The sequence below is a fragment of the Halichoerus grypus genome, chromosome 12, assembly GCF_964656455.1.
Source record: "Halichoerus grypus chromosome 12, mHalGry1.hap1.1, whole genome shotgun sequence".
NCBI classification, from domain to species: Eukaryota; Metazoa; Chordata; class Mammalia; order Carnivora; family Phocidae; genus Halichoerus; species Halichoerus grypus.
Genome location: NC_135723.1, coordinates 18,355,220 through 18,379,747, shown reverse-complemented (window position 1 = coordinate 18,379,747; position 24,528 = coordinate 18,355,220). Strand labels below are relative to the sequence as shown.

At 47.9% G+C, this 24,528-nt stretch overlaps 2 protein-coding genes across 3 annotated transcripts in view; one reads left to right on the top strand and one right to left on the bottom strand.

Annotated features, from left to right (window-relative positions):
• HBP1 (HMG-box transcription factor 1) overlaps positions 1-8,195 on the top strand; it is a 28,326-nt gene extending 20,131 nt beyond the window's left edge. Inside the window, exons 9-11 of the mRNA XM_036101379.2 lie at positions 3,154-3,471; positions 5,842-5,983; positions 7,124-8,195. Of these exons, the coding sequence (XP_035957272.1) occupies positions 3,154-3,471; positions 5,842-5,983; positions 7,124-7,141 (478 nt within the window). The 3' untranslated portion in view covers positions 7,142-8,195. The remainder of the gene's footprint in view (positions 1-3,153; positions 3,472-5,841; positions 5,984-7,123) is intronic.
• A 278-nt stretch (positions 8,196-8,473) lies between these two features.
• Positions 8,474-24,528, bottom strand: part of COG5 (component of oligomeric golgi complex 5) — a 304,245-nt gene continuing 288,190 nt past the window's right edge. For both annotated transcript variants that reach the window (XM_036101377.2, XM_078060019.1), the window contains 3 exons: positions 16,949-17,075; positions 16,381-16,460; positions 8,474-9,263 (listed from right to left, as the gene is read on the bottom strand). In XM_036101377.2, coding sequence (XP_035957270.2) covers positions 9,149-9,263; positions 16,381-16,460; positions 16,949-17,075 — 322 coding nt within the window. In that variant the 3' untranslated portion in view covers positions 8,474-9,148. The remainder of the gene's footprint in view (positions 9,264-16,380; positions 16,461-16,948; positions 17,076-24,528) is intronic.

The following is a 24,528-nucleotide window of genomic DNA, read 5'->3' as shown; positions in this document are numbered from 1 at the left end:
GTCACTCCTGAGATGACCTTAGACATTGGGCTCATTTTCCTGTGGAGTGACAGCAACACCCTCCTTTCTGCTCCTCATAAAGGATTGGGAGATGGGCAGTTTCATCCAGGAGAAACCATGACAGAGTTGAGAAGCATGAAGTTGCCTACATTTTCGCCGTGGGTTAGATTATGACTGGGTGGGTTAAGGGGAGTGCTGCGTGGCATAAGGAGGGTGAGGAGGGAAAGAACGGCAGGAAGAAGAAACCCTTGTCTGAGAGGGAACCCCAGAGTACACTGCAGCGACTGTTTGGGGATTCGGGGCCAGCTCTTGGGTCATGCTGTACAGAGGACATCTGAGTAGATTATAGCTTGGTAAGGACCAGAAGTCGGCCACAGATGAGCTCTTAAACACAGTTTCCAGTTCATTTGTGGAAAGGAAGCTTCTAAGTGAGAGCATGATTTGGAGAAGCCCATTGGAGACCCAGAATTGAGGCCAGTCTTCTAGGTGTCAGGCAGTTTTCAAGACAGACACTTCTGACTCTGCAAAGTTGGCATTTCTGTTCGAGTGATAGAATTTAACACACTTCGCGGGTGCCCATCGTGTCCCCGGTGCTGTGCACATGTCACCTGAGGTACTCTTCCCTACCCGATGAGATTACATCCTCCCTTTACCGGAGGGGGGTGTGGGGGGCGGTTCAGGAACTAAAAGAGCCCTTAGTATCAGAACCAGGTTTCAAGTCTGTATCCTCTGAGGGTTCACCAGTCTAGGTCACTTGTGCAGTAACAGTACTGCTGCGCGCCAGTCTCTGCCCCAGGTCTTGTGGGCACCGCCCTGTCAGCTCTGCAAAGCCGCACGGTCTGTGTTACATGCGTCTTGGAGAGACGTTAACTGAGGTACTTGGTTTATTGAACCTGCTGGAAGAGGGGTTTGAACCTAGTTAAAATTTTATATTATCACGTTCTCCAGCATTTATTTTTTTTACCTTTTCAGTTGGTCATCAAATATTTGAGAGCCCGGTGTGTGTGCCGGGCATGGGGATTTAAACTGTGCTAAGCCCTGGGCCTGCCTCTTGGCTTCGCATCCGGAGGAGGGCGGGGCCTAGTGAACGTGTGCGGGGCGGTGTGAGCGCGCGAGAGGCCGCGGGGCCTGCTGGGAACGGGCGCTCTGGAGCCCAGCCGCCGCGACCCAGCTCTGCGCCCAGCCCCCAGCTTCGCGGCGGGCGTGCTGGGGAAGTGGGGGACGTCGGTGAACTTTTCAGTGGCTCTTTAAAAAAAAATCTGTAAAATGAGCATCGTGTTGAAGGGAGGATTCAAGTGAGTATCTGGTTAACAGACATATATGCTTCACAGACTAACCCTGTTGGCGAGTTTTTCTTTCGAGGGGGACTAGCGAAGGTGGGAAGGGTGACCTGAGCGAGCAGCGGCGGGGAGCCAGGGCGCAGGGCCTCGCGGCGGGGAAGGGCTCGCATGCCGAGCGTAGCGAAACGTGAAGCTGTTGCTGGACATTCTGTGTAACATTTTAATGCTGTCGTCCGCTCAGAATCCAGATTTCGGTGATTAAATATTTCAAACTAAGTAAGTTGTATCCATAATGGAAACGGAGGGTAGGCTCCATTCGTACCACTAGATGGTAGAGTTTTCAAATTGCAGTAGTTCATGAGCTTGCCTCAGAATTTTCGTAAATCTTTTTGGTATTTCAGATTGTAATCAAATACTTCCTTCGGGGGAGATTAATAATTTTGTGTCAGGTTCATTTATAATGCTTAATTTTGCCGTTTTTCTAAATTATATATGGGAGGCGCTTGAGGACAGCCAAAATTGTTTCTTTGACGTGATCCTGACTGCTAAGCATTGATTAGATGGTTTTGGAGTCATATTTACATTGAGTTCATGTAATACCTCTAAAAACCACACGTTGTGTGGTTGATAATCGGTAGAAGTCTTTTTTATTGTGTGCAGTGAATGGTCCGGGCCTCATGCACTTCGCTGTCTCCATCCCCGTCTCTGGGATAATTCGTAATCCCCTGTTGCTTTACCTTTAGGCGGATACTTACTGTATCTGATTCCTGTAGCTAATATCAACCTGTTGTGATAGATTGCCAGAATTTGTTTCAGGGAGAGAGTAGGGGCTAGATTTAGAATACAAGGTATTCTGTTAAGATAAAAGGTATAAGCAGTAGGTGTTAACACATTTGGAACCAAAGAAATCTTTTGACAGGTGTAATCTTTAGGCTGTCGTCTACATTAGCTCCACTTTTGAGGTAATATTTTCAGTGAGTCTGATTATTGTTTGTTCACCTTGATGTCAGCCAGTGGCAAGGCAGACAGAGCACTGTGGTTTTGGTGAGGAAACCTAGGGGTTTGGAGGTGGACAGATCTGGGGCTGGATCTAGTAGCTGTGGGGCCTTGGGTGAATAGTACTTGCTCCTTTTTTGGCCTGTTTCTTTATATAAAGAGAGGATAATGATACTCACTAAGCAAGCTTGTTGGGAAAGTGAGAATACGGATAACTTGTTTCCATGCTCATGTAAACTGAATATACTTACCAAAATATGGCCTTGCCCGATCAGTGTGAGTTCTTACTTTTAAGTTATGAAGCTGTGTTCTACTAGATGGATGGCCTTTAGGGGCAATGGATGTATACATGACTATTTTGACCTAAACAGACACAAAATTTTAAGTTCCTTTAGCTGTATTCAACCACTTTTGACTGTCCCTCCCCAACACTTGGTCTTGTGTAGCACTTAGGCCTGGTATATGCCCTGCTGCTCCATTTTAACTTTATAGCTGTTTTTAGGCTTCTGTCGGCCAAGAAATCAGATTATCAAATTTGTCAAAAAGTGAATCTAAAGTAGTAATTAAGTGGGTTGCATGGGATCTGGAGGAGGTACTTGCTATGAATAAAGTGCGTGGATTATAACATTCTTGTGGGGGGCTTGAAGTTTTCTTCTTTTGTATTCTCTGCAGATTTTTAAAAAAAATAATTTTAGTGCATATACAAGCTGTCAGCTTATAAGCAACTATTGATGGTGAAGTTATTAAAGTAGGGTTGGTTAACATTATATACATTGAAGTTTCCGATCAGGTGTTAAGGTTTTTGTTTTTGTTTTTTTTAAATTCTGTTTTTACAAATCAAACTGAATTAAAACCATGTTAATAAATTTTTTTTTAGCTATGACTTCACACCTATGGATTCTTCTGCAGTCTATGTGTTAAGTAGTATGGCTCGTCAGCGTCGTGCATCTTTGTCTTGTGGAGGGCCTGGAGGTCAAGACTTTGCAAGATCTGGACTCAGTAAAAACTGTGGCTCACCAGGATCATCACAGCTCTCTTCCAATTCCTTGTATGCTAAAGCTGTCAAAACCCACAGCTCAGGGACTGTGAGCGCCACTTCTCCTAACAAGTGCAAAAGACCAATGAATGCCTTCATGCTTTTTGCCAAAAAATATAGAGTTGAATATACTCAGATGTATCCAGGGAAAGATAACAGGTAAAAAGAGTATTTCTGATTCTAATAATTAACACTCCAGTGCAGTTTCACAGGAACTGGGATAGTTAAGTAAACTTATCCTCCAATAGCTTTTATCATCATTATTATTACTATTTATAAAGATTTTATTGACTTATTTGAGAGAGTGAGAGAGAGAGAGCATGAGAAGAGGGGCAGAGGGAGAAGGAGAAGCAGGCTCCCTGCTGAGCAAGGAGCCTGATGCGGTGCTCGATCCCAGGACCCCAGGATCACGAGTTGAACTGAAGGCAGACTCTTAACCTACTGAACCACCCAGGCACCCCCCAATAGCTTTTATTATTGAATTCGTTTTCTTAGGTTGACTTTAAAAAGTTTAAGTGGAATTTTTAGGGTCATGGGTAAATATTTTTATAACACCTGGAGAGACTTTAGGTTACCTAAAGATCTGCCTTCTAAAATAATATTAAATGTTGTTTGCCTCTTGGAAGTCACAATTCTAACAACTGACTATTCCGTAGAAAAGTTTCTTGTGTCAGATCCCAAGGATGTCCTCACAACTGTGTCATACTACGGAATGTGCAGGCAGTGGCCATTTGTAGTCTTTTGACAAATGTGGAAATCACTATAAACTGCCAAAGACTAAACATAGAGGTGTCCTCAGTTAGAACCCAGGGATAAAACTGACTCTAGTCCTTTCTACTGTTTACTTATACTCTTAGCTCATCTCTTAGCATCCTCTACTCACTTCCTCTCAAACCAGCCTAATTCTCCATGTATTAAAATTACTTCTTCCAGTTTTCCCAGTTTCCTGACAATCAGTACTCTCTCCCTTGATATCATGAGAAAAGTCAAATGATTATCCACATAAAATAATTGAGTTTTGAACTCGAGTTTGAATGTCTCATGAGCTTAATTGCTATATAGAGGGAGAAGGAGTGGACATAGTTTCAGGTCAGCATAATGCTTTGATAGCTGTAGGCACCATGAAACCATCGCCACAGGAAGTCTGGTTCTCATCCATCACCACACAGTTACAAATTTTTCTTGTAACGAGAACTTTTAAGAGCTACTCTTGACAACTTTCAGACACACAGCACAGCAGTACTAACTGTGGTCACTGTGCAGCACCTTACGGCCCCGTGACTTATTTTATAACTGAAAGTTTGTACCTTTTGACCCCCTTCACCCATTTCATCCACCCCCCACCCCTAGCCTCTGGCAGCTACCAGTCTCTTCTCATGAGCTAAATTTTTAAGTATTTACATTTTAAGTATTTACATTTTAAAAAGCGAAACTTCTCAAACCAAATGCACCTCTGATTTGGGAATTGATACCTAAATGTTTCTTACCGATTTAACTGGTCAGTGTGTCAACCGTGGTACCTTTAACCCAGAGACTATAAAAACTGGGTTTTATTTTTATAAAGGAAGATGCAGTACAATGTTTAATTGCATCAACTTACTGGAAAAAATATATATATACACACTTGTCCGTATTTACTACATACTGAATTCCTCGTTAAGTAGTAGAGCTGTGCTTCCTGTTCTAGCCCAGCTCTAGCTTCCACATCAGGCACTGAGCTCACTCGTATCTACTTCGTGCAGCGTATGTGACCTTTGTGTCATGAAGTTAATGGTTAAAGGCTCTCCACAGAAGGAAAATGGTTTCTGTCTGCATGTTCTGGATGAGACTTACACTGGTTTTGGGAGATTAACAAATATAAATAGGAAATAGCTTCAGATTTCTATCATGATGTGTTTTGTCCAGTCGGACTTCTTTCCCTTTGAGTTTATCCAATTTCTTCAAGTACAGAGATCACGTGATCTAGGATTTATCTGGCCTTGTCTTAGGAGGGAAACGGTACGGTGCGCATAGTTTATGCCACCACATTTTCACTATGGTTACATGAATGAATGAAACTTTGATCATAACTGTTTGATGGGTTATGAGCACAAAGAGAAAGCAAGAATAGCTTTTAATACATTATGCTGCTGATACCAAACACTGCCTTGAGCTTAAGCATCTTTGAGAAACCGATGTACCAGGATAGAGCCAATGGTAATTTAAACCATGTCTCTGAAATACTTCACCTTTTTCTTTAAGCTCTGTAGGACACTGAATTTTTAGCCATTTTAGATGTCCTCTGACAACTGGAAATATTGGCACCATTCCAGGAGGCTTTAACTGCCAAGATGATGATGAATGGGCCCATGGGACTTGAGATTTTACTGGAAATGACTATGATAGCCTTGACCTTTTCACTTCTCTCTGTTGGACAAGATTCTTGTCTTTTTTCTTTTAACTTTCTATTTCTTCCTGAGGTAGCAGCACTGGACATGCGTCTTACGAGAAATTCTGGCCTTCAGCATTGTGTGCATGTTTATTTTACAGAGCCATAAGCGTGATCCTCGGCGACAGGTGGAAGAAAATGAAGAATGAAGAGAGAAGGATGTATACGTTAGAAGCAAAGGCTTTGGCTGAAGAACAAAAACGCCTAAATCCTGACTGTTGGAAAAGGAAAAGAACCAATTCAGTAGGTTTCAACAACTAGTTGCTCAAAAAGATCTTGACTTCTCCCCATAACTGAACTGGCGTGTGGAACAATGCTTATATAACCTTGAAAAGGTGGTATAGAGGCTCTTTTTCAGCCTTTTTATACTTTCAGCCTTTTTATACTTCACAACCTAATAATGTTTTTACACCACCCTATGAGACAGGCTGCCTTATTTATTTATTTAAATTATGAAGTGCCATTTACTTTTTTAGCATGGAAAATAAAAGTGTCTGGCATGCTTAAGAAGAATGTTTATCCAGAAACGTTGAGGTGGAAAAATAATTTTGGAATGGTAGTATTTTTAGTTGGGTTGAAAAATGGGTGTAACCAACTCAATAGCACGGTACAAAATCTTTCTGATCTTGGGGTGACGTGTCCCAGCAGCCTTTCTTTTCATAAATGGGTAGGGGCTAAGGAGGATGGGGCACATTAACCTTCATGGGGCCTTCTGACATTCGCACAGAATTTCTAGATTAAAAACCTCGGGAAGAAGAAGAAATAGGCCCAGGAATACTCTTGTAAATGAATTCACAGCATAAAAACACAACCTTGGATGGAATGGATTCTTAGAACGTTTCCATTACTAGGTTAGCAACTTTTAAGTCGAGTTTTTTGATTAATTCTGAAGAAAACTTCACATGATAGAACAGAGTGAGCTCAGTTTGAAGTACCGTTTAAAAATGAAGGGAAGACATCAGTCCTTTGCAGCAGGAGGGCTGGCCAAGGATGCCTTACATTTATTCTCTAGATTTATGCGTATGTCTTTTTAGAGTAACATGCAGTTCACAATCGCTTACATTTATCAGGAATTTCTTGTAAAGAAGTAGACGGTAGCCAGACTCCAGTAGAAGAGGGTGGCTCAATGGTTTTGAGTGTGGTAGGACTTGGCCTAGATCCCCTTTCTTTGCTGCTCTCCTAACCCATCTCGTCACTGTTCTCATACATTTTCTGGATGCTTGAGCTGTTGGGTGTTAGCATACTTTTAAAAATCGCCCCATTTGAGAAAGTGATCTTTTTTAAATAGTAAGTTTATAAACATTCTGTTCATCTTAGCTTTCATTTGTAGAATTACTGTGTATTGACTTGTAAACATTCGCTGTTTTAATTTTCTCTCCACAGGGCTCACAGCAACATTAAGCCAGGATGCGTATGTTCTTAAGTCTGTAGTTGCATAAACACTGTTGACGGAGGGACTTAAGAAGATCGAGGTGTCACCATTTGTCCTGAATTCGTGTGACCATAAGATACTGATAGCATTGAGTCTTGAAATGATTTAATAATATGAGTGAGGATTTGCTTTTTCCATTAGAGCATTAAGTAAGCTAAAACTATCAACATTGTAAACCAAATTGCCTTATTTTTCTTCCAAACTTCATATATGTCTATCAGGTAATATAGGCTTGAAAATTGATATCCTGTGGTGCTAAAGTACAGTAGAAAGAGAGGAGAGTGTATACATGTTTTATTTTAAATTGTACAAAAGGGGAATTTAAAAATATGTAACTGCTGTTTATACATTGGCTCCTTACTGCTTATTAATCTGTATTGTACACATAGTGGAATGAAACCGAGCCGGGAGCTGGCCTTTCCTTGAGCGACCACCGCATTGGCCCAGCATCTGTGCCAAACCCGGGAGCTCCTGAACACGTGGCCGGTGTCAGCGTCCCAGTGCGCGCTTGCCGCCTGCCACAGGGTCCCCCGGGCACGCCGAGACTGGCACCGGGCGGCAGCACCCATGCAGGACTTGCGGCGGAGGCCTCGCCCGGGCCCAGGTCAAGTTAGTTAATAGCATTGGGATATAGTCACTGTCATGGTGCTATTAACAGTTGACACCATTGTATTTTTTAACTTCGTGTTCTGTATCTCCTCAGCCACATATCTTAAATATCTTGTTTGTCATCCTATGTGTATGGTGGGGGCAGACTTTGCACTTCCTGCAGTGCAACACGTGCACTTTACTTCTCCTCCAGCTGTCTGAGGTGAGAGCACACACGTTGGCAAGACAGCTGCTTCTGCTCTGAGCTACAATCATGGCTTTTCATGTTACTTACCAAGTGGTGTTTCTGGTAGGAATCACAGCTGTAAAATTGATTTCAGTTCATTACACTTCATGATGTTGCCCCTAAATTTTGCACACTATATTCTTGTATATTATTTCAAATAAAATGAAAAAAAAATTGTTTATCTCTGACTTCTGCGGATTGAACTTGACTGAACTTTATGTCTGAGTCTGAACAACAGGTGTGGGGCATGGAAAATACATTAAGAAGTTGCTGATGGGGTTTTTTAAACAAACAAACATAAATTAGAAACAAAATGTATGTTGGTGACAGCTCACGGGCAATGGAACAACAAGGATCTAGATTATGTGAAAGATCTTTGTAGACTAAAAATTGTTTTTAACTTGACATCTCCACTACAAAGTTGAATAGCCCCCAAAGTCTGCTTTTAATAGAATGACACAGAGGATAAAGACAGCCTTGCTCTGTCTTTATTAGATACAGTAAGACATACTTAAACAACATACGACCCTACGTCTTAGCTTTGGGAGATACCGGTGGTTCCCAGACTTTGCTGCATACTGGAAACACCCGGGGATATTTTCAAAAATGGATGCCTGGCCCTACCCCCAGATGTGTCAACACGGGGTGCGCATTGGGCATCAGGATTTTCAAAAGCTTTCCACCAGTGACCCTAATGTGCAGTCAAATTTGGAAACCACTGGGCTACACACTTACCTCGTGAGGGCAAAGGTTAATTGGGAGCAGCAGGGTATTTATAACTTGGTCAGAGCCCTTAAAAAGCAACGGGAACTTAGGGTGTGTGTGTACACAGAGGGGGACTCATGAGAAAGAAATTTTAGCTAGTCTCCTAAAAAAAAAAAATCCCGAAAGAAAAAAGAGTTGGGTATCTTTGTGGAAAAATCAGGTCCACGGAGTTTGAAGGTAGTGATGAATCTATTTTGACATTTTTACTTAAGGGAGAGAGGCTCAGGAGGTAAGGAGAAGATCAACAGGAAGTACAGAGAGGTTGATTACATTCTTAAAATAGTGGATGGTAGCTGGTTTTTAGAGTATGTGTTTCTTAGGTTAACTGCCAACCTTGGGTTCGCGCGAAAGGGAGACTGAGAACTACTTCACGTTGTTACTGAAGAGTAGACAGGGCTTTCTGAAGCAGTTGAACCATTATGGGATAAACTGGTGCAAATTCTTTGCCTTCTCTACTTCTCACTGATTGAACATAAGCTTCCAGAGCGCCCCTGAAAACAAAAATGAAAACAATGTCAAAAAATTAATAAAGGAAATAAAACCACTTAGAGGGTACCAATATGTAAAGGCAGCCCATTTCTGGCGTTGCTGTGGCCAGTTCCACAAGCTGAGTGACAAAGTGACAGCCTTCAAACAGCCAGGGGTGGCGTTGCCATGGTTACTGTGGAACCCCATAAACACTGTTCAGCCTGCACTGTACTTGGCGGTCTAATGGTGCAGTCAGGCACCGTGGCGTTTGCCTTCCCCTCCGCGTTCAAGGCTTCTGACTAGGCGCAGGCAGCCTGTGCTTTCTCACAGAGCTCACAAGGGGGAGCCCGGCACCGCGGGAAGGCCGGCCCAGGGGCGCCGTGGGACGGGGCCGGCGCGCGCACTGTCCCCCTGGGCGGCGCTCAACACCCTTGGGTTTGAGGAGAGGTGAACCCACAAGGAGACGGCACTGCTGCTGGGCTCTGGGTTTTAGCAAAGCCTGTGATAAGGAGGTGGTCTGAATTTAGCCACGAGGACGTGCCACCAGCCCGTGAAAACTGATGACTGTGATGTTCTCCTGAATCCACAAACGAGCCCCACAGGCCAAACGGAGCGCTGTGCTCATCTGCTGTGTGCGGCCGCTTCCTGGCGACAGGGGCCCACACGGCCCACGGAGGCCATACGGCCTGCAGAGCCTAAAATACTCACTATCTGGACCTTTGTGGAAAAAGTTTTCTAAATGTTCTATCATGTTTAACTGCAGCTAAAAAGAATGGTTAAAAGATTTTCATTATTGGTCTATTGATGCCCCAAGTATAACAAAATTTTCATCATAGTCCTACTGGTTTTTTTAAGTTTCACACTGAGATTAGATGAGAGCACTTCCAGGAAGGCGCAAGTTAAGAATACCATTACTCAGCTCACATACTCAGTCTCTTTTTTTTTTGCTCCCAAACGCTGCGCATACTGACCCCCTGGTCAGATGTGCTGATTATCGCTGGCTCTGGGGCGCTCTCCCCACTGCCAGCCACTTCACGGCCCCGCTGGGACGCATAACTGAGGCCCGGTCCCTCCTGTCCGCCCTGACCTCCCTCCTGACTTGTTTCCACCTGTGTCCTGGGCAGCATTATCTGACTTCTCCCAGGTGCCCCTCAAACTCGCCTGTCAGAAACAGGGCGCTCCAAAACCCCGAGAACGAACGACACCGAGAGAGAACCCTCACGGAGACCAGGGGCTCTGGGGCACGATGATGTGCAAGGTGGGCTCAGCAACTGTACCCACGGACCGCCCGTGGGGGACGCTGCAGGTGGCTGGGAACTCTCTGTACCTTCTCAAATCTGCTGTGAGCCCAAACCTGCTCTAAAATATAAAGTCCATCTGGGCGCCTGGGGGGCTCAGTCAACCGGTTAAGCGCCTGACTCTCGATATCCGCTCAGCTCATGATCTGGTTGTGGGATCGAGTCCTGCTTGCATCAGGCTCCGTGCACAGTGGGAAGTCTGCTCCTCTCCCTCTCTCTCTGCCCCTCCCCCAACTCACGCTCTCTCTCAAAGAAGAAGTCTTTAAAAAAAATAAAATTTAAAAAATTTTAAAAAGTCTATCAAAAAAACGAAACTTAGGGGGAAAAGCCCTTCCGGGTAGTGTTCTGCCCACCATCCCCTATTTCAACAAAGGGCCCCCGCCCCTCCCCAAAGTCTCTCCCTAAAGTCCTCTTTGACTCTTGCTCACACATTTCCAGCCCCAGTCCGCCCTCTCCCGCTGGCTTCCGTCGGACTCCTGCCGTGCGGGGCGCCCATCGCCGCCGCCGCCTCTGCTGCCCGCGCCGGCCACGCGCTATCCCATGAGGCCGGGGCTACGCTCGCAACCCACGGAGCACCAGCTTCATCGTGACCTCCCGCAACCCTGCCCGTGCTGCTGCCGGCTTCCGGATAGTTTGCTGGGGCCCAAAAGCCCTTCAAATCATTAGCTGCCATTGTTCGTGTTACCCACACACGTGCAGAGCAGCTTCCCCCCACTTGTGACCCTGAGCCCGACCCCGAGGCCCACGGTGAGCCTCGCTCGGAAATGAAGCTGTATCTGCCCAACAAGGGAGGGCTGCGAAAGGCCCGTTTCTCTCCCACCACACAGCCTCTCCCCTCCTTCCCGAAGCCCATGCTCCTGGGTCTCTCTCCGTTCTCTCATTCTGGGGGGGCTCTTCCGGGCCGTCCTCCCCGCAGAGCGCTTTCCTGGGGCGGCTCTAACGCCTTCTTTTTGACGGAGCCTCTTCGAACTCCAGGCAGCACAGAAGAAACCACCTCGGAGTCCCGAGAAATGGTGGAAAAGGTCTAAGCCTTCCGTGTCCGGAGCCGTGGCTTGGTGGGACCCCGCCCTGTGGGATTCCCGACAGCAGTCCCCAGGCTCTGTTCAAGGTGGGGCGACTGTCGGTGCACCACGTGGGACGCAGGCTCTGCCCCGCCACCGAGCTGTGCCTGTTCGCTCCTCGGCCACATGGGAAGGACAGCTACATGCACAGTTAGGAGAATTAAAAGGCTGTACCGGGAAGCACCTGGGGCTCTTCTAGGGACATCTCTGGACCCACAAGGCGCTCAAACACTGCTCCCCCCACCAGGCTTCCAGGCGGCCTCAGACTGTCCCTGTAAGCCAGCACGCTGTTTAGGTTTCCATCGCGTGTTCTCACACGCATGTAAGAATCTACTATACTGCGAGTATCCGGCCCCGGTGAGCTTCCCTCTCAGGAAGGTAACTTCATTTGGTGGGTCAGGGCTGTTTTGTTCCTTTCTGCAGCCTCAGGACGTAGCGCTTGACAAATGTATGATCGGTGAATTTTAAAAAAGGAATTAGAAATATAGGAAGATAAACTATAATGAAAAGTAATGACAACAGTGCAGAAGGAAGCAAATAAAGGAGAAACGGGACTGTAGGATCCACAAAAGCAGCACCGACATGAAAAATGGAACTTAATGGTCTTAGAAAATGTTTTATGAGACGCCTTAGTTCATGTCAGAGCTGAACCTTCATGAAGCGATTTATGAAAAATCTTGCTGCTTTTAGTAATACTTTTCAAGTTGCTATGGCATCCTGGGCATTGCCTGACTCCCAAAATGTAGCCCCTGCAAGACTCATACACGGAAGAGAAATCCCTAAGGGCTCCGACTGTCTTTGAGACAGTGGTGTGTCTACACAGTGGTCTAAGACATCACACACTGAAATTCAGAGAGATTGCAGTCACTCTGTAGTGAATGAATTAGATCCACTTTATCTAAGAAATGAACAAAAATCAACTTTGTTTCATTCGCATTCAAAAGGACAAGACATTACGTAAACTACACAATATGTAGAAGAAAGTTCAGAAATGAGTTTGGTTAGTTTTTGGTATTCAGGAAAAACACCATCAGAATTAGAGGGAGAAAAACAGATTAAAGCTACCCTCCCACATAAAATCAGAGCAAGATTTTCAAGCAATTATTAAATAACTTCATTTTCTTGATCAAAACATCAGCTTTCTCGGAAGTCAGGCCAAGCATTATATAAGAGTTAGTCTCAAGTCTCGTTTGTCATCAAAATAAGCAGATTGTTAAAGTTACCCTTATTGAAAAAAAAAAAAAAAAGTACAGGAATTGCACAATTAGTAGAGGAATGGCTGGTGGTAACACGGCAACACAGCTCAGTGTGATCTAAAGCAGCCAAGTAGAGGTTTTTATGGAACACAAAATCCATTTCTGTCAGGCATTAGTATGAAATCTACAAATGACTTAAAGATCCACCACATGCCTTCATAGACAAGGAAGCCCCTGACTCCCCCGGGCTCCGTCCTCGCTCTTGGTCCCGCCTTGGGCACCCAGGCCGCAGGTAGCCAGTGCCACAGGGACACCAGGAGGGGAGACCAAATGTTCCTCTCATCGATGGGGATCCTGCCACTCAGCAGAAGGGCCGCGGAGTTGGGATGGTTCTCGGCCTGCGGGCCCTGGGCCATGGCGGGAGGACAGAGGGCCCACGGCCACCCCTGACAGCGACGACTGTCCCATCATTGAACAGATAAAAAGCACGGGTGGGCCAACAGAGCTTGTCAACATTTCTGACAGTGAGAAGGTGTTCTAGGCAAACAGGCTGAGGAGGAGCAGAGGAGGACTGCCGCTCCACAGCAGAGATGGAGAGCTTGAGGCCCACACCTGCCCCCCTGCAGAGTTGAGAATCAGTCCTCCTCTTTGCTGGAAACTCACTCAACACCCACAGAGCCCCAGGCCCTCCCCCAGGCTGCCGCCCCTGCCTGGTGCGGGCGGAGGAACCCCGTGTGCTCCCACTCACACCACCTGGCCCCACGAGTCAGTGATTCCTCTGATTTTAACATGATCGTGACTAGTATCCATGCACGCTCCAGAGAAACATCTGGTGTCGAAAAGAAACAGAAAGGCAGGCAGAAGAGAGTTCAGTTTGCCACTCACTCAGCAGCAGTCGAGTCTCCTGACTTGGCCTATTTATGACAACTTAGCATACTGTCCTGGGGGGGACAGATGAGCACACGACAGGGTCTCCCCCAAAGGTCAGAACAAACGTACTGACATTTAAAGAGCAATGCTCACCCTGGGTTTATCTACAGGGAAAAGAAGGTCATCTAGTGGTGCTTCAGCACGCAGGGACCAAATTAGTTTTGCAATAATAGATAAGAAAGAACATTCTCTAGGACAAAGCTTCTCTCCTTGCCAACAGCCTGGGCTGTAGCAGGAGCACGGTGTTTTGGAATCCCCCAAGGAGGGCTCAGTTTTCCGCCCGGGGCTTGGAGGTTCTGATATCAGACATGTGTGATGGATAGGCCTTATTTAAAAAGCATGACAGTATTTCTGAGCCTGATTTTCAGTTGCTAAATTTAGGCTTAGCAACAGCACTACTGATGAAATCACTCAGGAGACATTTTCAAGAGAAGCAAAAGCAAACAGATTTGTGATGTGCCCACAGCAGGACAACTGTTGTGGATGAGCTCATTCCAACTTGCTAAGAAGACACAAATGAGCCCCGTTCAATTAACTGAGTCCTGAATCCTCTATTACCCAGTGTGCTGCAGCTAAGCGAGTTGAGACTCAGGAAAGAAAAGCCACCAAGACATCGCAGATCTGAGTTAGCCCCAGGCCAAGCCTCTCATCCATCCCTAAAGGCCCCTCCGAGGGCAGCTCTAACTGGTCCCAGGAACTGATGGGAGGCACCTCTGGCATCCTGTCCCATTTCTCAGCCAGACACTCACAGCTCAGAAGAGTAATAGACCTGCAAAGAAGAGCAGGGGCCCGGGATAATCCGCTCCTTACCCACACAGGCACCAGAGGGCCAGTGGCTCACCCTGGCTCTGGGCACCACACCTGAGGGCTCAGGGTCCCTCCCAGAGGCCAACGGACTTGTGTTTCTCAACGGCCCCTCCCAGCTTCCTTCTTGGTGGAGTCTCAGCCTTGGCCGTGCTGCAGAACTGCCCGGGAAGCTTTGGGAAATCCCAGTGCCAGGTCCCCGCCCTGGAGATTCGGAGGTGGTTGAGAGGGGGTGGCCTGGACACCAGGCTTTTTCCAAGCTCTGCAAAGGATTCTCCTGTGCAAGCATGGTCGAGCACCACCTGGCCGCAACAGCCCCATCTGGCTTTGGGGAACCCAGCTCATCCCTCTGCACTGAGCTCAAGCAAAGGCTTGCTCGGTGCGGTGCTCCCCACACCGACAGCATTAGCACCCCCTGGGAGGGCTGAGAATGGCTTCAGGAGCTCTTTTTTTTTTTTTTAAGATTTTATTTATTTATTTGAGAGAGAGAGAATGAGAGAGAGCACATGAGAGGGGAGAGGGTCAGAGGGAGAAGCAGACTCCCTGCCAAGCAGGGAGCCCGATGCGGGACTCGATCCAGGGACTCCAGGATCATGACCTGAGCCGAAGGCAGTCACCCAACCAACTGAGCCACCCACGCGCCCGGCTTCAGGAGCTCTTTAAGAAGTATGACGGACTGAGATTTGGAGAACGAGGGTGACTGAGGAGTTGCATGACGTTGCAAAGGTTTTTCTGGCTTGGCCGGTATGTGATGGTGACACCCCAACCAAGATGGGGAGTCTGGGAGAAAGAAGATTTGAGAAGAAAGAGGATTTGTTTTTAACATTTTTGGGTGAGAACTGTGGGGAACGTTGAGTGACAGATGACAGCCAGTTTGCTGGGCCGAGGCCCTGGGCAATCAAGGTGAGTCACAGGCCTCGGAGCCATGAGGACAGAAGAGATCACCAGAGTCAGGGGTCTAGATGGGCTCACCTGGGGACCCATTATACACGGAATGTGAAAGAAAAAGAGCCAGGCACAAACTGTGGGAAATGATGGCACTTGAGGAGGGGACAGAAGACAGTTCTGCACACTAGACTGAGAAAAAGCAAACGAGCAGGCGCGGCCAGAGAGATGAGAACGGGAGAGGACAGATGTGCGGCAGAAGCTCGGGAGGGCAGGGCCGCCTGTCCGTCTGCTCTCGTCCTTAGGGCCTGGCGCACAGTGAGCATCGGTCAAATGTCTTCAGTCCGACAGCGTGGACCACCACAGAAGGAAGTGGCGGGCAACGCTAAAGCTGCGGAGGAGGAAGGCAAGCCCAGCCACGTTTGGGTCTGGTGGCTGGAAGGTCGCTGGAGACGTGGGGGAGAGCAATTCCTGAGGAGCAGGCTGAGGAAGAGGGCTGCCCGGGGCCCGCGGACTGGGCGGGTGCTCCCGGAGGGCGTGTGGCATCTCAATGGCCGCTGGGTTTGTCCTTTTCTGTAATAACTGTCACGTTTCGGTATTTTTAAAAGTTTACTCACATGTGCGCTCCACCAATTCAGTGACTGCAACACAGGAACACGAAGCGGAAAATGGGGCCTACAGCAGGGAGTCTGTCGGCCGCCCTGGTTTTCAAGCCCAGGCCGCACAGTTCCTAGGTCTGCATCAGGCACGGGGCAGCCCACCAGGCGACGTGAAGAGGTGGAAGGGAAGGATCGCGCCGGGTGCGCCAGGAGGCGCGCACCTGCGCACTGAGGCGGCCCGCCGCACGGCGGCGCCACCGTGTGTCCCCGCCCACCCACGCCCGGCTCCTTCCTCCTCCACGGCGCCCCCGCCTCCAGCCCACCAGCTGCTGCAACACGCAGGTGGCCCAGGGACACTCGGCCTTACCTGATGAGGAGGAGCCGGTCCTTTTCAGATGGATGGTCATCTAGCCACTGGGAGAAGCGTGCGTGGGACCATTCTGCCCTCTGCAGGGTCAGAACACAAATTAGAGAAGACAGGGTGCATCCACATTCTCCCATGAAGGACAGTACATACTGGCACAAGAAATCTCAAGGATTCCCAAGATGAAATTACCCAAACACCTGCCTGAAGGAAGGTGGCAAGCCTTTGGTGCACCTTCTCGACTCCCAAGGAACTTTTTGGATTAGCCAATTGCAGGTGGATCAGCAAAAGAAATGGGGCCTCCATCAAAAAAGCATTCTGAACATAAATTACTTGTGCCATTATACTTAAAGAGTGAATTCCGGCTTCCTCAGGTAATTTTTACATTGCTGAGAGAGTCGAGGCTGAGTGGCGGGGATTTTCTTTCCTGAATCATTCACTTCCAAGGCAGGGAGGGATTCATGACTAAGTAAGGCAAGAGAAGGCCAGGAACCCATTCTGTGAGTGGGGCTCTGGATTTATAGACTGAAGAGGGAGGACTCATCAGAGGATTCTGGCTTTACTTTATTACCTGAAAAGGGGATTTCAGCTCAGCAGGTGCTCTGGTAAACAAAAACTGAATAATGATGCTGAAGGGAATAATGTCCCCCAAGGCGGGGCTACTGGCCACATGTTCGCTCGTCTGGAAGAGCAGGGGTCTAAAGGAAGAAAAAGCAATGGTTATCTCACATTGTTCAATCCTGAAAGAGGCGATTTGGTAGAAGAACCTTAATAGCATGTTGGTAGACTACAGGAGCGTAGCGGAAGAGCGGAAGAATCAGTAATAGCATTCATCCTAAACTGGTGATTTCTTAGCCATTTCTTTTTTTTTTTTTTTTTTAAAGATTTTTTTATTTATTTATTTGAGAGAGAGAGAATGAGAGAGAGCAAGCACATGAGAGGGGGGAGGGTCAGAGGGAGAAGCAGACTCCCTGCCGAGCAGGGAGCCCGATGCGGGACTCGATCCAGGGACTCCAGGATCATGACCTGAGCCGAAGGCAGTCGCTTAACCAACTGAGCCACCCAGGCGCCCTTCTTAGCCATTTCTTAACCCACCCCTTCAGCCCGAAGACAGACAGACAGACAAACACACACGCACACACCCCTAACTTATACACTGTGGCAGCCTGACCTGCCCTTCACCTCCTTCTTTGACCTCCAGTTCAGTGGCCTGTGGGTGTGACCTGACCGCAAGGGGGCTCAGCAAATCCCCCCTCTTAGAGCTCATCTGATGGACAGGCTGAAATCAAAGCAACAATGAAGCCTCCAGGCAGTTACAACCAATAGATTCTTATCTTGGTCAAAACTTCCAGCTTTCACTTTAAATAAAATCCCTCTTTGGGCTATAACCTAACATGGGTAAATGCAAACACTGTCTACACAACTTTCAAAGGGCAATTATGTCCTGTATGTACGAAATTATTACCTTACATCCCATCGAGATCTGTGCCAGGTCCCTTCCAATACATTACACATCTGGGGGTCACCCCCTCTATTTCACAGGGTCGTGCAGGCAAAGCTACCCCACCACCAGTCACCTACCAGCTGCAGGAATACCTGGGAACTTCCACTGACCTCTCCTTGGCTTTGGGCTCTGACGGACAGAAGGTGATGACAGGCCCAGCCGTAGGGGCTGAATCTCAAGAGGAAAGATGGCAGAGCAGTACCTCTGTCAGGAGCAGAAATGATTCAGCAGCGTGTGAAACAGCTCTGTATCCTGGGCTTTTCCTTTGCCCCATCCTAATTATTCCCATCCACACAGGAGGCCTGCACAACCCAGAGACCGGCCGCTTCCTCACATGAATGAAAGGTTTCATGTCAAGAGTAGGAGTGCTCTCAACAGGCGGTTGGTTCTCACTGGATCCAGATTAATCTTAGAATGTTTGTTTTTTAAGATTTGTATTTATTTATTTGAGAGACAGGGAGAGCGAGAGAGATCACAGAGGGAGAGGGAAAAGCAGACTCTTCGCTCAGTAGGAAGCCCATGTGGGGCTCGATCCCAGGACCCTGAGATCATGACCTGAGCTGAAGGCAGATGCTTAACAGACTGGGCTACCCAGCCGTGCCTCTTAGAATGTCTTTATATTATCTATTCTGTAAATGAAATCTATCTCTGTTAAGGATTTTTCTAATTTCAAACATTTTATCAAATAAAATTATCCCATAACTTCTTTTCTTTAGTCATCGTGGACACATTTCAGGCCATTTGTGCCGGCCGTCACCAACAATCCATAAAGCTCCACACCAGGCCCTAGGGTGGGGGTGTGTGTGTGGGGGGGTGACGCCCTAGGGACCTCCTGTAGCCCCCTGAGGCTGCGGCACCCCTGCCTTGAAGATCCCCAAGGCCCCAGTCATCCGACAGCAGGGCTGTAGGCAGTGAGTCAAGCACCTAGGAAGGTATGAAGCCAGCGCTGAGGGCAGTTTGGTGTCGTCGGCAGGCACCCCGGAAGCCCTCGTGCACGGTCTCCATCCGCATAAGCGCACCGAGTCTAACCAGCCCAGCGGCACCTGCTGCCACGTGAGTGTGCACAACGTGCCGGACGCTGCTTAAAACACGTCAGATTCCTGCAGACAACCCTACGAGGTCTGTAGGTTCTATCCCCATCCTACGGGTAGGTAAACTGAGGGATAGAGAGACCACGTAAAAGCTGGAAAAGGGAAGAGTAAGGATTCGAACCTAGACAGCCTGGCTCTGAATTTTGCCAGGCAGCCTCTCTGAGGATAATCAGCTGTAGCCACTATTCAACCTGTTTTCAGAGCAGAGACATTTCTTTTCAGTGGGGAACAGAGACCCCTGGAAGAAGTACAATTTCACACTGTCAACAACTAGAGAAAAGCCGGAGAAAAATGAATGCTTACAGGATACCCCTTGAGGGACAAGCAATTATTATTTCTTTAGGGACCCCAAATTCTCTCTGGGTCAAAGTGGCCCTCCAGTCGCCTATGTACCTCAACCATGTCACACAGTCTCTCTTGGCAGTTATTTCCACCTGGCTTGACCTTACAATCCTGCGGGGCAATGACTGGGACTGTCTTAAAGGCCTCTGGGCGCGGACTCGGGGATCGGCGTGGGGATGAGGCCACGATGGTCCCATTTGCCAGCTGCAGAGCTCAGACAGCTCCCGGCCAAGGTCCCTGTGGGCCAAGCAGCTGCCATTCACCAAGAACTCCCTGGAACTGCAAACCCAGCGGGTGGCCAAGCAGTCTGCTTGCCGTGCCAGTGACCCGGCTGCCCCAGTTTGAGCTATAACAGGGGAAGAGGCAGTGGGGAGGGGTCCCTGCCTGGGGTCACAGGCTCATCCTGCAGGCCTGGCCTGGCTGACAGCCGCCGTGAGGGATGTGGGGAGACAGGAGAACTCAGGCCTTCACGTCTCTCCCTCCCTCTCTGGTCCGATGAGACTTTCCCCTTGCCCCAGGAAAGCTCACTCTGCGTATGCCATCTGATTTGGCAGGATTCATCTTGAACCCTAGTCCGTGACAGGAGGAGACCCTGGGGGGCCAGTCCTGTGTGACAGTCCTTGACTTAGGGAAGAGCAGCCATATGGAAGCCCTTCTGCCTCTACTTCAGGATGACAAGACTATTGGTCCCCACGTCTCTCAGTGCTCGGCGTACGAAGTCCCGGATACAGGTGCTTTAGCATTTGGTCACAGGGAACATGGAACGTTCTCTGAAAACTCATGGATTTTCTTCCTTCTGAAAATGAAGATTACATAGCTGATTCAGCTTCTCTTTTACCTTTGGCCTCAGGGAGTTTCAAGTCAAACATGAAACGCATCTATAGAATTAAATTGCTTTCATGGTCTGAATACCGTGTTTTTATTTTCCTCTAATATACTCTTGCTGCAGACCGCAAACGGTCCAAGGGCACAGGCAGCGAGGACAGGACGGGAGGGAGGGAGTCTACAGCGGACCCGCACCGACGCTGCCGGCTGATGTGCCCGCACAGCCAGGCCTCGTGAAAACCGGCTCGCTTTTCAGCGGGATCGTTTCATCACCTGTCCCTTTGTAGCTCTGAGTCAGAGCAGTTATTTTTCTGCCAAGACCAAATCTTCTCCTCCAGCCACTAACAGGACTGCCAAAAGAGCCATGGAGAGCAAAACTGGATTTGCTTCCATACCATGCATCACTGACATAATTACCTGTAAACATCAAATGCAGACATTTCACTTCTGGTGCTCATTTTAAGAGTCTGAAAGAACACAGCATGAGCACTTCCCTTCTCCCTGATTCCAGGTGGAATCTGAAATACTGGCAAGTTAAAAAATAAATCTCCATCTGAGGTGATACAAGGAACAAAAGGAAATTAATTAAGATGTTACAAAACGCAGTTACCCCAAATGCCACAATACCGTTCTTAGAGAAGAGTGCTCGAAACAGAGCAGCACTTCCAAGGTTACACCTGACACACAGCGGGGCGGGCAGTCTTACTAATCACGTGTTAGGTCCCATGAGAAAAAGTCGTCTCTGCAGTAGGGATCTCCACACTGAAGTGACGCACAGCCAGGTGGCTGTCGGTCTTTGGTTCTGGCCAATTATGAAGTCAAGTAAGACTGTGTGTCCCTATGTCCACATCCACCATCGGTGGAGGCCCAAACCACTTGCCACACCCCCATTCCAAACCTTTGGGTGAGGGGCCGGGGAGGGTGGCGAGACCACAGGGAATGTGCTCTGAGATCTAGAACCCGCAGAGAAATGAGGTGGGGGAGGGAAACACAAGTACCCTCCCTCCCCTCCCCCGGCACAGGACACACAGGGTCTCCCTTCGGGAGAGGGGAAGAGAAGGCTGGAGGCCTGCAGGCCAGGGACCCAGATAGTGTGGCAGAAGGGGCCGTGTGGGTCCCGGGGGAACAGAGCAGGAAGCTGATGGCTGTAGGTAAGTCAGGGCTCCAAGTAAAGAGGCGAGAGAACTCGCAGGTTCCTTTCTTAGGGTCTAGATGTCATCAGCCCCAGCAGAGCAGGGGAGGAGGTAAGGCTTCAGGCAGACGTCCTCTAGGAACCATAGCATGCATGTGGCTCAGCATTCTGCAGGCACATCCCAGAAGCCCCTACACAGCAGACGGCAGTGAGAGGGGGGAACTGCAGAGTGAGAGGTCACCACACGGCGGGGTTTCAGATTCTCTTCACACTGACATTCTCCTGGATGACTTAGAGAAGCACTCAGGTGCTATTCTAGAACCAGAGTAAAAACGAACAGGAACTTCTGGAATAAGCTCTGGGGTGCAGTGGTTACAAGCACAGGCCTTGGGATCAGGCAGCCCTAGGTCTGGAAGGCAGCTCTGGAATTCCCACATGACTCAGACAGGCAGCCATGTCAAGTGACCCCCCTCAGCATCAGTGCCTCCTGGGGAATCACTCCTGCCTTGGAAGTGTCGTGGTGAAGGCGAAACGGTAAAGTATCAGGGACACACTTCGCACAGGCTGAGCACCCAGTGAATGATCCGAGAGTGACTGCTAGAATGAAGGCGAGGCTCAGCCAACTCCCAGCCCTCCCTGTCTGCCAGGTGCTCCTAGCACTGCCCGAGTATCGGCAAACAACAAGCCAAACCAGGCCCAAGACAGCGCTGCCTTCTGGCTACATGTTGAAATCTGAAACCTTGGGGAAATAGCTATTTCCGGGGATGGGTTCACAAGTACAAAGAAAGGCTGGCACACATTTGGGGGTCCTGGTGCTCCAACTGGAAGCCGCAGAGACGGCTGCCCTTCCTTCCACAAACGTGCAGGCGGGAGGCGGCATCACAGGGAGCACATTGGAGACGCGGAAAACCCTCCCCACGCCTACAGTTAAACCCAGCAGACACCAATACTACACGCCAGGGTTCCTGGTGCTTTCCTTCTACCGCCCCTCAAGCCAACACGTCCCCCGGAGCAGCTCCTGTCCCCCGATGGCTTTCATTAAACCTAATGAGGCTCCCAGCAAGCATGTTGCAGGCGTAATTCAGGGAGAAAGCTGTGCCCTCCAGAGCAAAGGTGTTGGGGTCTGCCCAAAGGCAGGTCTGGGTCCCTGCGCTGGTGAAAGCATGAGGTCCCTTTTCTGTCCCTTGCCTCACAAGGATCTGCACTGAGAATGTCAAGTCGGAGCTTCCAGGCCCCTGGCCAGATGGAGCTAGGGTAACTTCCCTTGTAAACCCCACTCAGGGGACAAGGCCACGCTGCAGAGGGATGGACAAGGACGGGGCCTTGCAGCTCTGAACATATGTCTCGTGTGGAAATACAGATCACCCAAGGGCAAATACCTAATGTCAGCAGCTTTGTGAGGCCACACTCTGTCCTGGGGAAGAAAACAATTGCTGCTGCCTGAGAAACTCTAAGGGAGACAGTAAAATGTAAATGTATGCAAGAAGCTTGCTGGCTTCATTCACCAATCCACTAATATGACCATCAAGAAGCGAGCACCCTGCAGCAGACGGCCACATGACGGGGGGAAGGAGTGCCCGGAAGGCCTGGTGTCGGAGTGTCGGGGTATCTGGGTGCAGTGGGGGTGGACTGGAGGGTCTGGCTGGCTCGCTCGGTCACTGTCCCTCACGAAGAGGCCCCTGCATGGGCCTGTTGCCCTCTCCTGCAGCCACCGCCTCTAAGCCAGACGCAGGCCAGCCTCCTGGGTTTTGGTGGTTTGCCTGCCTATTTTTCTCACCCCCCTCCCATTACATAATGTTTTAGAATGTTTTATATTATTTTTTAGCTTCCTTGTTATTTTTAAATGGGAATAACACTACGAGAGGGACTTTAAAATATATTTACTGGCTTTTCCAACTGCAAATATAAAACAACCAAGGCACAAACCATGAAAAATATAGAAAACCTCTAGAGGGAAAAATCACTAGTGACAATCCTGCTATCCCCAAATTTTGATGTTTATCCTTCTTGACTTTTCCTCTCCACACATACACTTATTGTCTTAAAAAATATAGTAGAGATCATATCATATCTACTGTTTAGTAGTCTGTTTTTCATTTCATGATGCATTACAAAGTTACTTTTCATATTTTTAGACACTAACCAGCAATATAAATTGTTACTGGCTATATATAGCATAAGTGTTTTTAATTATACATTGCTTGATCATTACTTTCTCAATCCATACACAGGTACTAGAAGGTGTCACCACTAGAAGTTCAAATGCTCCGTCAGAGACGGCTCTTCTCCTGAGAAGTCCCCAAGAGGGCTGGCAGCAGACTCCCACCTTATATGACTGACAACAGAACTGGTCTCATGCGAAACTGTCAAACCTGTCTCCCACACTGTGATACAACTTTAAAAGCATGCGGATGAAAGCCATCTTGCCTCAGCACACAGAAAGGTAAGCACTATTTTAATTCATACATGTGCAATAAACAATAAAACATGGGAGCCGGGGCTATCAAAAATAATAGCCTAATCTTAATACAGCAAATCCCAAATCACAGCTTTCCCACACCTTTTTCAAGAGCTAGTTGGTTAATAACCTGGCTGATTCTGTTAACTCAGCATCTTATCACCCACCTGGGATTGCTGGGTTACCATTTTACTCAGTAAGTGACTTTATGGGAGTCTTATTGGGGTTATTTTCATGGTACAGGCAGGTGACTGGTGAATCAATGACCTCAGGACCTCTTAATCATTCAACCTGTCCACGTTTGGTAGCGCCAAACCCTAATGCTTCAATAAAATATCTAAATACTTCTTAAAAGGTCTGAGCTGATCCAAAGACATTATCTGAAAACACATGTGATCCAACTTTAAGTTTTTTTTAAAACCCAACTCTGTACAGATGGGCATTTGAGAAAAATAATTCAGTCTCTTGTTTTGGCATTAAAAAGAAATCTTTGGCAACTACAAATATGCAAGACAAAGTACAGGGCTCTCCTTTCAATCAACAACCTTGGATTCTTATGTTTTAAGTGACATTACACCTGAATTTTCTACTATCAAAAGCCTGGATGACATAAGACAGTGAAGCAGTCATTTAAAGGACATGCTTCTTATTGACTGCTCTAGTTTCTAGTTCTGAGTCTGTTTTTAGAAAACTGCATGCCTGGAATCTCTTACCTTATCTTTATAAAGAAACATTCAAAGACCATTATGCTCTTGGATATTATGGACAGTTACATCAAGGTTGTAAGTATCATGTCTGG